The sequence below is a fragment of the Punica granatum genome, chromosome 7 (assembly GCF_007655135.1).
Source record: "Punica granatum isolate Tunisia-2019 chromosome 7, ASM765513v2, whole genome shotgun sequence".
In the NCBI taxonomy this organism is placed as follows: domain Eukaryota; kingdom Viridiplantae; phylum Streptophyta; class Magnoliopsida; order Myrtales; family Lythraceae; genus Punica; species Punica granatum.
The window spans coordinates 10,931,936-10,944,557 of NC_045133.1; the positions used below are offsets into that span (position 1 = coordinate 10,931,936).

The 12,622-nt window shown below is 37.1% G+C and overlaps 1 protein-coding gene across 2 annotated transcripts; it reads right to left on the reverse strand.

The window, feature by feature from the left end:
* Positions 1-770: 770 nt before the first annotated feature.
* On the reverse strand, positions 771-7,517 carry LOC116214329 (alpha N-terminal protein methyltransferase 1). Of its 2 annotated transcripts, XM_031549742.1 has the most exons (8): positions 7,228-7,505; positions 6,922-7,066; positions 6,707-6,765; positions 5,839-5,958; positions 3,045-3,146; positions 2,235-2,289; positions 1,279-1,376; positions 771-1,087 (listed from the first exon to the last, which is right to left on the reverse strand). In XM_031549742.1, the coding sequence occupies exons 1-8, from the start codon at positions 7,363-7,365 to the stop codon at positions 962-964; spliced, it is 843 nt and encodes a 280-aa protein (XP_031405602.1). In that variant the 5' UTR covers positions 7,366-7,505; the 3' UTR covers positions 771-961. The 2 variants fall into 2 exon arrangements, with proteins under 2 accessions (XP_031405602.1, XP_031405603.1); XM_031549743.1 differs by lacking the exon at positions 2,235-2,289 and having other exon boundaries at positions 7,228-7,517.
* Positions 7,518-12,622: the final 5,105 nt, after the last annotated feature.

Below are 12,622 nucleotides of genomic sequence, written 5' to 3' on the forward strand. Positions count from 1 at the left end.
CTCTGTCAGGAGTTTGCCATGAAAGATCTCTGGTCTTCGCATTATTTTCTTGGAGTTGAAGCTCGGGCTGATCATTCCAACTTGTACTTGACACAGTCCAAATACATCTATCATGTTCTTCATCGTGCTTCTCTGCCGGGTTGTAAGCTGGTTTCAACTCCAGTTGCTTCATGATCTTGACTTTCGTTGCATGATGGAGCTCCTTAAGATGATCCTTCGCTTTATCGTCGAATAGTGGGCTGTCTTCAATATCTTACTCTCACTCACCCCGACATTGCTTATGCATTCAATATCTTACTCTCACTCCCCCCGACATTGCTTATGCAGTAAATCAAGTATATCGATTCATGCATAGATCGACAGTGGTGCATTGGATAGTGATGAAACATATCTTACGCCACTTGAAAGGTACCATGATATGTGGGCTACTTATAAGACGTGGTTCTCTTTCGGGTCTTCATGATTTTTCAGATGCTGATTGGACTAGTAATCCGGATGATCGAAGATCAATGAGTGGTTTTGCCATTTATCTCAGCTCCAATATTATTTCCTGGAGCTCGAAGAAACAAAGAACGGTGGCACTGTCAAGTACTGGATCCAAGTATAAAAGCTTAGCAAAAGCCACTGCTGAGTTGATATGGATTGAGTCTCTTCCGCGGGAGCTCGGTCAGGTCACCCGCCCTCTCGTGGTAACATTATTTAATGGAACGCTCAATGCCAGGTGGTGAGGGCCCCCTCTAGACGTGTGAAGGGGGCTCTGATTTACGAGATTGAACCAAAATGTATACCTAGAGCGGAAGTAATGCAAATATTCTAACTTCAGCATCCTCAACACTCGCGACTACCAAAGATGAAAAGTAGTTCGGTAAAATTGACAATAATACACAAGCCCTGAGGCCCCTGACGAACGGAAAGAGACGGAGAAAAAATGACAATCTTTAGTCTTAGCAAGTTTAGTTTCTCATCTGATGATGCCAGGACTATATGATTTTGCTTTGCTTCGGGTCTTGTGAACTCGTTTTGGGACATCCGGGGTTAATGCATACATCTTCACAGCAAATAGTTCATTGGGGAATCCTCTTTGGTCCTGAAACAAGCACCGACGAAATTAACATGGCTGGAAACTGAAATGAGGATCATCACCTTAATCTAGTCCGACTAAATACATAGCATCAAAAATCTTCCATGCGATACACCACAAGACCATCAGGAAATCAGAAAAACTCCCAACGAGATAACATTTGATGGATTGACATGTGACTGTATAGTATTAAATACCTTCTGTTTATAGAGATGCAACCCGCACTGATTAAAGAGCTCCTTGAAGTACAAATCCGACCTGGTAACACTCCGATCCTCTTTGTCCAACACAAATCCTACAAAATCAGAAGGGCAGCCCATAAACTTTCACCTCACTCAACTAAATGATACCTTGAGGAAGAATTTTGGGCACCACAGAACAGCTACTTGACATCAATATACTAATATTTGCTTAATTAACAAATAATAAGGTCATAGCCAATGTCTCAATAAGGCCTTCACAGTTTTTTTTTTATTTTTTTATTTTTTTTATTTTTTTAAGTTAAAAGTTAAAAAGAGTAATTCAGAAGGTTTTAAAAATTAAAAAAAAATTACATGAAGATCTCTAAAGACGGCAGGGCTAGGAATTTCAAGGGTGGGGAATATTGGCGCTAGCCAACACTCCCATTCAAGGTCACCAGCAGCGACCACCTCCATTTTCTCTCAAATCCATATAATCATATCTTTAAGTTTCCATGCAGATTTATTCCCCTTTAACTCCATTCCCAATGAAACTTACTCAACACCAGTTTCATCTGTGCACCAGACATGACAATTCCTAGTAAAAGCACTAAAAATTTGATTAACTAGAATTGATCTGATCCCATGGTTAAAGACTTGAACTAATCACTTTAAATGGTGATCCTAGCCATTGGATAACACAAGTTAACCGTAAAATAGTTCCAACATTTTGATTAGTTATCTGTCGTCTCAAATTAATCATTCAGCTCACTGGATGGCTTTTGCCGCTGCTCCACTAGACAAGATTTTGCCTTGAGACGAGAATCTAAATATAACCCATAGGAATCATCAAAATATAAGCCCAATAAAATGCAGCAAAATATAACATCACAACAAGGGAATTATAATTTTTTCTTTTTTTGACATAAGAAAAGCACTAAAATCAATAAAAGAGAGGCGATCACACGAAGTACCATTTCTTGCAATATTTTCCTTGAGAACAAATAATCCACCAGGCTTGAGCCCAACCTAAAACCAAAAGACCGTTCAGAATATCATACGTCAGCCCAATGTGAATGGGGTCCTGCTCTGTTTATTTACAAAATCTATCTACGAGACATAAGAGAGATTATCATCATATCATGTCCGTTCTGCCATTTCTAACCCAACTTATTCACTGCCTACAGGACTTAGATGTCTAATCAAATGTATGGGCAGTAACTAGTAACATGCACAGACATGCAGAGGAGCGTTAAGATTTATTGGTGAGCATTTCTTTGCCCCTCTTATGGGTATAACATGCATATCATGAAAATGTTTCTTCAGCCCACTTTTGGGAAGCTGGAAGTGATGCGACTTGGACAATAAGAATATATATCTATGTGTGGATATATATGTTGACATAGAAGGCAAGAGTTGCACAGATTGCGCACAGGCTCCTCTGAAGTCAGACAAAGAAGGGATAAAGGACCAATCAAAGATCCAGGGCAAATGAGCTAAGATTTGAAAAGAAAAATTCCTGATACTCAATTTCAACGGCACTTCGGGAAAAATCATAGAACTAGAATTACAACCAGCGTAGAGATCAACCACTCAGGATTTTGCAGGTGAATTGATCGCCCATAGTAGACTGATAATCAGGTGAGTAATGGAAAACCAAAGGATCATTATAGTAATGCCATCAATTATTCACAAGAACCACACAATCATGTAGCAAAATCTTAATTAAGCTCCTTCAGGTAGAGATTCGAAAAGATGTATTTCAAACGGAAAGAACAAATTACCTTTGCTCTCTTGAAGAATGAAATGAAATCATCATCTGCGAGGTGGCCAATGCACCATTGAATCCAAATTACATCGTATCTTCCTACTTCTGGGGTGAATTCCTAAGAACAAAATGAGAATTTCAAGAATGAAAATATAAGATTAATTCACAAAAGAGCTGCATATCAGCCTTCCTCATTCAATACAACACACTATAACTTCTAGCTTCCAGCTTCCTCTTTCCTTAGAAAAATATAATCTCATTTAAACAAAAAGTTTGCAACCAACCAACCAGTGAAGAGCAACACCTTCCCCATCTGAGTTAGATAATATATATCTATTATGTTCTCAAATCATTTGACTTTTGTTCCTTATCCCTTTTATGTATAGTAACATATACATTTATATTTATGTGGTGCAAGGAGAACCTGACTAAGCGTGAGCGTGATTGTACTGGTTAATTTAACTGTATGGTTATTTGTGGTATTTGTTGTGGACGGAATTCATTTCTTGCTTGTAGCAGCGTGACGCTGTAATGATCAAACATCGACCATTACTGACTTTTTTTAGTCTGATTTCGTTCTCCCCCTGACAAACAATTCAAGAATGTTACAGTGATCTGTTGACAAGAAATGAAGTGATGAGAGATGGATTGATCAAGAAACTTGATAAATTGGACAAAAAGTTTATTAATGAGATTTATATGAGAGAGAAATGGAAGAGATGTGTGTACGTATAAATACACAACGAATGTGAAAATGTGTATATAGGATACTAAAACGAATGCGAAGGCAATACTAAAAGATTCCACCCCTGCAAAGGAATATACAAGGATTCTTATATGTGAATTGTTTCACCATTTCTTCTACGAAATGATTGGCATGCAATATGGCATTATATAATGCCATCCAAGGATTTAACTCACAGACATGGTCGTGTAAGTGTGTCGCAGTTATAACAGTTTCGGATAATCACAGTTTTGTGTATGGTGTCACAGTTATAACGGTTTCGAAAAATCATGGTGTTATACAATGCCATATTGCTTGTCAATCATTTCCTAGAAGAAAATGTGAAACTATTCACATGTGGGAACAGAGTAGCATCTCTGAGTATTGCTTTTGCAGGGATCCCCACGAATATCTTAATTTCATAGGCATTCTCACGTACATCCAATAAACACTTTCGCATTCATGGTGTATCTATATGTATACACATCCCTTCCTCTTTTCTCTCATATTAATCTCATCCATCAACTATTAGTCCAATCCATCAACTTTTCGACCAATCAATCATCGCTTATAGCTTCATTTCTTGTCAACAGCTTTGTCTATTTCAGTTATTGTACCATCTCTTGTATTTGTATGTTAGGAGTACAATACTGGACTAAGAAAAGCAAATAACGTCTGTTATGGACGTTAAGGCCAATGTTTGAACCGTTATAGCTGTTACCAGCTACCTATTGGCTGCGAAATACCAATATATAACTCCTTGGCACATATCTTAAAAATTCAGAGTGGGTAAAAAATGCAAAAAACTTAGCTGTTGAGAAAATTTAATTTGGACTAAACCTAAATCAGCTTGACTCGCTCTTGCAAACCTTAATGCTACTTTACCAGATGACATAATGAATTTATGCCATTGCAAGTTTAAATAGAAAACCAATAGATGCAGCAAGGATAACTGTTCTTTTCCTCATTATTACTTTCCTAGGTCTATGTATACAAGAAACCTGTGTAAAATCTAACAGCCAGGTCAACACAATCCTTTTATCATTCTACAAGGTCTTCACAGCTTGAGGATATGAACCTTGAGCATCTAATGTGGGTCAACGTCCCTTTATCAATGCCAATGAGGAATGTTTGCCTTGGAGGTGCTCACAGATTACTTCTGGTGCTCACAGTTACTTCTAACTGTGCTAGAGGATATGAACCTTGAGCATCTAATGTGCGTCAACGTCCCTTTATCAATGCCAATGAGGAATGTTTGCCTTGGAGGTGCTCACAGATTACTTCTGGTGCTCACAGTTACTTCTAACTGTGCTAGAGCACCAGTTAGAGTGGAGGACTAACGAAAATCAAGATAGTGTACCACGGTTTTATATGCATGCAAAAAGAGAGAAGGTAAAGCCTAAGCAAGTATTTCTTCCAACTTAATCAAATAAGTGCTTAAAAGTAAATTATAAGTTAGTTATAAGAGAAAATGAATGAGAGAAAGAGAGAAAAATGAAAGATGAGGGTCTAAACTACTTTATCATTAAGTCAAGAACCACTTAACGAGTAAGTAAAAAAAATTGAGTCAATGAAATAAGTTACTTTTCATTTATTGGGCACTTAACCCCTCACAAAACAACTTCTCATCTTTATCATTCCTCCTCTCTTCTCATACATTTCTTTTCATAACTAATTAAGTGCTTAATTTTTAAGCACTTAATTCATCAAACGCCACCTGAGTAATCAGAAACCTACTTATTATTTAGCATAATTTTTAAACTATTTTCTAAATTTGTAGTGGTGCCGCTGTAGTTTTTTGAAATTTCAAATTGATCTTATTTCCGATTGGGGAAAAGAGAGATAGAAAGAGAGAACGGTTGAGAAAGGAGAGCGTGGTGGCTCCATTGCCGTCCCTATCGAGGTGAGCAATCCCCCATAGGGCAGTGATGCCCTGCATTGGAGCCACCACTGCTCGTACCGATTCTCACCCTATGCTTTCGTCACCATGCTCTCTAGAAATTTAACAAACTCTCAATCACTTTATATAGTATATTAAATTTTATCAAGGAGGAGAATAACAATCTTCTAGTGATAAAAAGGATACCTGAAGGGGAATACAGTAAAAGTTAGAGGCGCGGTGGTTATCAGCTGCTGTGTGATTTTCAGGAGCCAAACTCTCACGAGCAGCTTCAAGAAAATGAGATACAGGCTCAAGTAGATCAACCTATGGATGAAACAAGTCGAGCTTTAGTAACTACATAGAAACATTCATATGGTCCACAATGGTAGAAAAGAAATGATGTCATCCAATAAAGCTACATAGCCAACATAATTCAGCATTCAAAACATTAATATATAGACAAACAATCAGAACCAACAGAGGCTTTAAGAGACTTAAGCAGTAATATAGAAAGTCAAATTGCGGAGCTTTCACCACATTGGGAAGCATCATCTGAGAGAAGAGAAAAGAGCTTTCGTCTCAAATCAGCTGTAGAGAAGACAGTAATACCCATATTCTTACACAACATATAGAGTAATAATGTGTATCTGCATGTCAAACATCTACGGCTTAAGCGGTGACAGTAACAAACAGAGACTGACAAACAACATAAAGGCACCAACATCATCTCAGGTTCCCACTTTTGGGCACTTACTATATCCCCTCCAACTGGCCTATGAGCAGAAATTTCTACTGTAAACGAAGCTGAACAACATACTTTCGACAGTCGACATAACTTCAAGAAGAAGAAACTTATCAGGTTGTGAGTTTATTTTGATTCTTGGAGAAGTATTCTGTCCTACTCAAGACAATTAGGATCTGCAAGTGTTTGTGCCTCCCTTTGCTTATAAAGGGAGTTAGCGTCTAATCATAGCAAGACCCGGCAAACAACATATCTTTCACCACATCCCGCCAGAACAATTCTTGGGTAAGCATTCTATCCAGCTCAAGCTGGAGAGAGAAATAACTTCACCTCATTAAAATGTCTTATCAAAAGATTCTTTGTGACTCTTCCAATGCCGGAACCGCAATCTGCAAGAGAACATTTGCCAACGAAAAGTCTGTAAGGACAAAATCTGCTGATATTCAACTGACAGAAGAACCATTGAAAGAAAACTGCTGTTGGAAAAGCTACTATCTGTCTGATATAAACTATTAAGGATCAAAGGGCAGAGAGAGAGAGACTACCGAGGGCAACCAGATGGCGGTCTTTGTCGGCGCCTGATAACCGTTCAGCCATGAGGGCTTTGAGAAAGGGCTCACTGCACTTGATGTCGGCGTCGTTCACGTGGCCATACCCGCCCAGAACACCGTCCACCGACGCCTCCACTCCCTTCTCTTCCCATCGTCCCAACCCGACAAACACCGAAGAAGAAACCGAACAAACAATCAGTCCCATGAACATTTATCACCTTAAATGGGTCGCGTCCAATCAAAAATCCAAACTTTCCACCGAAATACGAACAAAGAAGGAAGAAAATGAGACTGACATACTTGCCAGTATCCGACGCCGTGAGAGTACCACTGGGTCTTCTTGACGCCGTCATCCCCGCCCTCGCCGAGCTCTTCCCTCCACATGTCCGCCGCGTTCTTGAACTCCCGCCCCTCGGAATCGGTCCCGCTGGCCTCCATGGCTGATGATGGTGTTACCCCCGCCGACGCTAGCAGCCTCGAAGCAGCAGCAGTAGCGGTGACTGGTGTGAAGGTTTTGGGGGAGGCGACGGAGGAGGAGGAGGACAAGGAGGATGACCCGGTCCGAGTGGGGAAGCATCCGGGTCGGATCCAAGTCAGCACCTGCATCTTCCGGCATAGCCCGATTCTGTAGTAAACTGGACCAAAGAATAACTTCGGTAAGAGGCTTCTACCCTTCAGCCCAACCCGGATTAGGTACTACATCGTTACTACAATATTGGTTCAAAGGTTCAACCTATCTATTTTCTTTTCTTTTTCTTTTTTTTGGATAAGTACAATTGGAGAGGTCGGAGATGCGGCGAATCGAACCCGTTCCCTCTCGCATGCGAAGAGACCGCTACCAAATGAGGTACATCCCCTTTCATAACGGTTCAACTTATTACAATATTGCATTTGACGTTTAATTCTTAGACCGATCTATGAAGACTTTATACAAATAAGATTAGTAAAATCACATATGTAGAATTATTTTGATTAAAATAATTTTATTTAATTTCTTAAATAAATTTTAATTGAAATTTAATATTTTATTTTTAATTTTACGTCTTTATTAAATAATAATATTTGCATTAAATTTTCTTACTCTATTTTCCTTCTCGCTGCGTGCTTATTTAACATTTATCAATGTATTTTGTTTTCAAAGGCTGCATTTACAGTTTTATTTCTAAATTCTTTTGAAATATTATTTCTTTTAGATATTTACTAATTTTTCTACTTATTGAAATATCATTTCTTTTAATTAGTTGCTAATTTTTCTACTTAACTTTTTATTCAAATAAAAAAGAATATTATGTAAACACACTTTATATGCTTTATCCTTAATTAAGGTGATTATTTCTATGAACTCCCATAGGGATACCAACACCTCGCTCTGGAGGATCATCACTCTAATATTTTGCTTGGGAAAAAAGGCAGTTTTGAATCTTATTTGGAGAATTTTGATAGCGCTTATTGATATAAGTTAACTCCAATCTTTGTCCAAATAAGACTAAAATTTTCCCTTCCTCCCATTATACTCTATTATAAATTTTCAGACTCTCTTCCCTTCTCTCCCCTCTCCCGGCTCTCCTTCCCCTCAATGAGGGAAAAGTCTGCCGTCCCGCTGGCAAAACTAATCTGCCGGGGGGGTTTACCGTTTGACCTGTTAGGATCGGCCCCCGGTAAATGAGCTTCTTCTTTTTTCTAGTTTTTATATAAAAGCAAATAATGAATGGAAAAAATTGTAGATTTATTTTAGAAAGATAAATAAATAAAAGTAAGAAGTGAAATTTTAAAAAAGATATGAATAGTAATTATAAATTTTTGGATATTACAGAAAACGGCGAATGGATTGAAAGAACAATTACAAAATATTAATTATCATAAAATTAGATTTTTGGAAAAACCTCTGTAGAAGAAGTAATAATTTTGTACAAATTGACATTTATCACTTGTTCAAATAGTGGTATAACAAAACTACATCATCCACGATAACGCAAGTTGAATATATGATAACTTAGTGTAAATTGGCATATTAATGACATTTTGATCTAGTTTTATTATAAAAAATCATGTTTCCCGATAACATCAATTAAAGATGTATTAAATTAGTTCAAATGTGAGAACACCTATTTATGACTTGTTGAACTGTCAGTATCACTATTTACTTAAATTCGAGATAACTGATGTGTAATATGTGATGATTTAATTCAAATTAGTGTAGTTATCACTTGTTAAACACCTACTATCACTATTTACTTAACCTAATGGTAACCAATGTGTAATAGGTGATAAGTTATTTCAAATTGGCCTGGTCATCACTTGTTGAACTTCCCTTATCACTATCTACTTTACATAATGATAGCTAATGCATAATAGATGATAACTTAATTCAAATTGGCCCAGTTATCAATAGTTGAACGGTGGTTATCACTATTTACATAATTTAGGGATAATTAATGTGCAATCTGTGATAACTTAGTTCAATTGGTCTAGTTATCACTTATTGAACTCTCATTATCATTGTTTAAGTAACATGGAGATAACCAATGTGTAATATGTAATCACGTGGTTCAAGTTAGCCTACTTGCCACTAGTTAAACTGTCATTATCATTATATACTTTACTTCAAGATAACTAATGTGCAGTATGTGATGATTTGGTTCAAATTGGCCTAGTTATCAATTGTTGTACTTGCTTTATCACTATTTACTAAAATTGGAGATAACAAATGTATAATTTGTGATAACTTAGTTCAAATTGACCAAGTTATCACTATTTAATTTACCTAATATTAAACAATGCATAATAGGTGATAAATTAGTTGAAATTGGCCCATTTATCACTAGTTGAATAGTGATTATCACCATTGATATCACTTAGAGAACTAATTTGTAATATGCGATAACTTATTTGAAATCAGTCTATTTATTACTCGTAGAACTCTTGTTATCGCTAGTTACTGCAATTGGAGATAACAAATGTGTAATGTATGATAACTTAGTTCAAATGGGAGCGGTTATCACTTGTTGAACTCCAGTTATCACTATTCATTTAATCCAATGAGAATCAATGCATAATAAGTGATAACTTACTTCAAATTGGCCCATTTATCACCAGTTGAACAATGCTTATCACTATTGATATCACTTAGAGATAACTAATGTGTAGTATATAATAACTTAGTTGAAATCGGCCTATTTATCACTTGTTGAACTCTTGTTATCACTGTTGAAGTAACATATAGATAACCAATATGGAATATGTGATAACACATTTCAAGTTGGCTTACTTATCAATAGTTAAACTATCGTTATTACTACTTATCAATGTGTAGTATGTGATAATTTAGTTCGAACCCTCAAAGGTGATGGCCTAGTGGTTAACATGCTTATTCCCCTGTGGTTTGGTAATCCAAAGGTCCCAAGTTTAAATCCTTTCTTGTGCATTTGTCAAAACAATTGCTAGTTGTGCGCCCTTTGGCTTGTGCTTGAGGGATGTCAGCTTCTGTTAACTATACTAAGCATTTGGTGGTGCTACATTGACGGAGTCAGCGCTTCTGCTGGTTGTTCAGTTCATCTAATATATTCGAGATTGAACTCGAGAGCCTAAACATTGTGTAGTGGGGGGCGACAAGGTTGCCATCACTGTTGCCCACCATTTTATTCATTAAAAAAAAACTTAGTTCCAGTTGGCTAGTTATCACATATTGAACTCGCGTTATCACTATTTACTAAAATTGGAGATAATAAACGTGTAATTTGTGATAACTTAGTTCAAATTAGCTCAGTTATCACTTGTTAGACATAAATAAATGAAAAGGAAAGTGTGATTTTGCATTGTATTAGTAGATATAAGTTCGAGAAATGGAAAAGGAAAAGGATTGTTGACTCTAACCCGAGGTAAAGAGCTCAGACCAGAGCTGACCAAAAGTTATGTATGCCTTATTTATACCTTTTCAGATCGAATTTGGGCAAAGAGACCACCTTGGAAGGTTGTGAGGCATGAACTATGGATCCTTTTCGATTCGGCAAGATTTGGCTAAAAGATCCTTTATTATGCAAATGACCTTTTTTTAAAACCTCACCCAAACAAGGCAATGGGTCACGAGTTAATTGGTTTAACTAGACGGGCAGGTTGGGGTTAAATAAACTAAAAGTAGTATCGTTAAAAAGAAAGATCGAACTTTACCCCAAAAAAAGAAAAAAAAAAGGTTAGGGTGCGTTTTGATTCAAAGTTAAAATAACTTAAATTTTGATTTTGATTGTGGAAAACGACAAATGAGATGTGATTATAAATTTGACTTGGGAAACGTGTGTTTTTGTTGTGTAGTGTGTTAAGTTAAAGTTAAAGTTAAAATTTTTGACTTGGGAAATGTGTGTTTTTGTTGTGTAGTGTGTTGAGTTAAAGTTAAAATTAAAGTTAAAATTTGGTGTTTGGAAATCCAAACAGGCCCTTAATGCTCAAAAGAACATGAATTTTGTCTCATTTTTTAATTATGGTACAAACTTTATTTTTTGACAAGAAAAGGCACGAACTTTATTTTTTTGTCATGTTAGGTATTTGTGTCATTTTCCATCTATTTTGCTAACGTGGCAGAAAACGATGTATACCTAACGAACGGTGTCACGCCATGTTAGTAAAAATAATAAAGAAATTACAAAAAATTTAAAAAATGAAAGGCTTTCATCCGAGAAAAGGAGGTCGGCCATCGCCAACCGCCAATTTGAGGATTTTTCCTATTCCAACTAGTGTGGCCTCGACTCCAGCAAACACCCTTTTCCCTTTCTAGATTAGGTCGTCGACGCCATTTGGGATCACCGGCGACCCTAATCGGGGGGGCAGTGGCTAGTGGTGGGCGATAGCCGGCCAAAGACCTCCACCCTTTCTCCGATCAAAGCATTTCCCCTTTTTTAAAATTTTTTGTAATTATTTTTGTTGACGTGGCATGACAGCGTTCGCCACATAGGCACCGTTTTCTGCCAGGATGGAAAATGACACAAATGTCTAATGTGACATGAAAATCAAGGTTCGTACTTTTTTACCAAAAAATAAAATTCGTACCAAAGTTGAAGAAAAAATAATCTCATATATCCCAACATTTTTAAATTTTCTTAAATCTATCTCGTATTTTTAAAATTATCTATAAAGGCCTAACATTTTTATTTTGTTTGCCATCTATCCTACCATTACTTTTTCCGTCTAGAATACACGGAAAAGCTTGGTTCCGTTAAGCCGTGACGGTGCCTACGTTGAAAAAAAGTGGGCCATCCTCGTCCTTGTCCTCCCTTGCCCATCTCTCCCGTTCTCTTCTCTTCCATTTCCCACTATGCCAAACTTTTCCAATTTCTCTCTCTCTCTCCATAAACCCATAAATTAAATTTATGAATTTTCTCTGATCGGAAACAAATCTTGGAGATTGAACGTGGCATTGACGATTACGATTGTTGAAGGAAGTCTTTGGATTGTTTTTTTTTTCCTGTCTATTGGAGTTGAGGGATACCCTATGAAATCCCTTCCCGATCAAATCCCGTCTATTTTTTTTCCATCTTTGGAAGGCCTGTATTCGGAGTTTCCTTGGGGTTGGTAAGGCGAAATGGGGTATGAGCTGATTTTGACATCCGTCAAGAAAAAGAAGCTCGCAACTTTCTTTATCATCATCGTTATGTGTTTCCATGGTGGGTTCTTCTCAAATTGCTTCTCAACTGTTTGTTTGCAA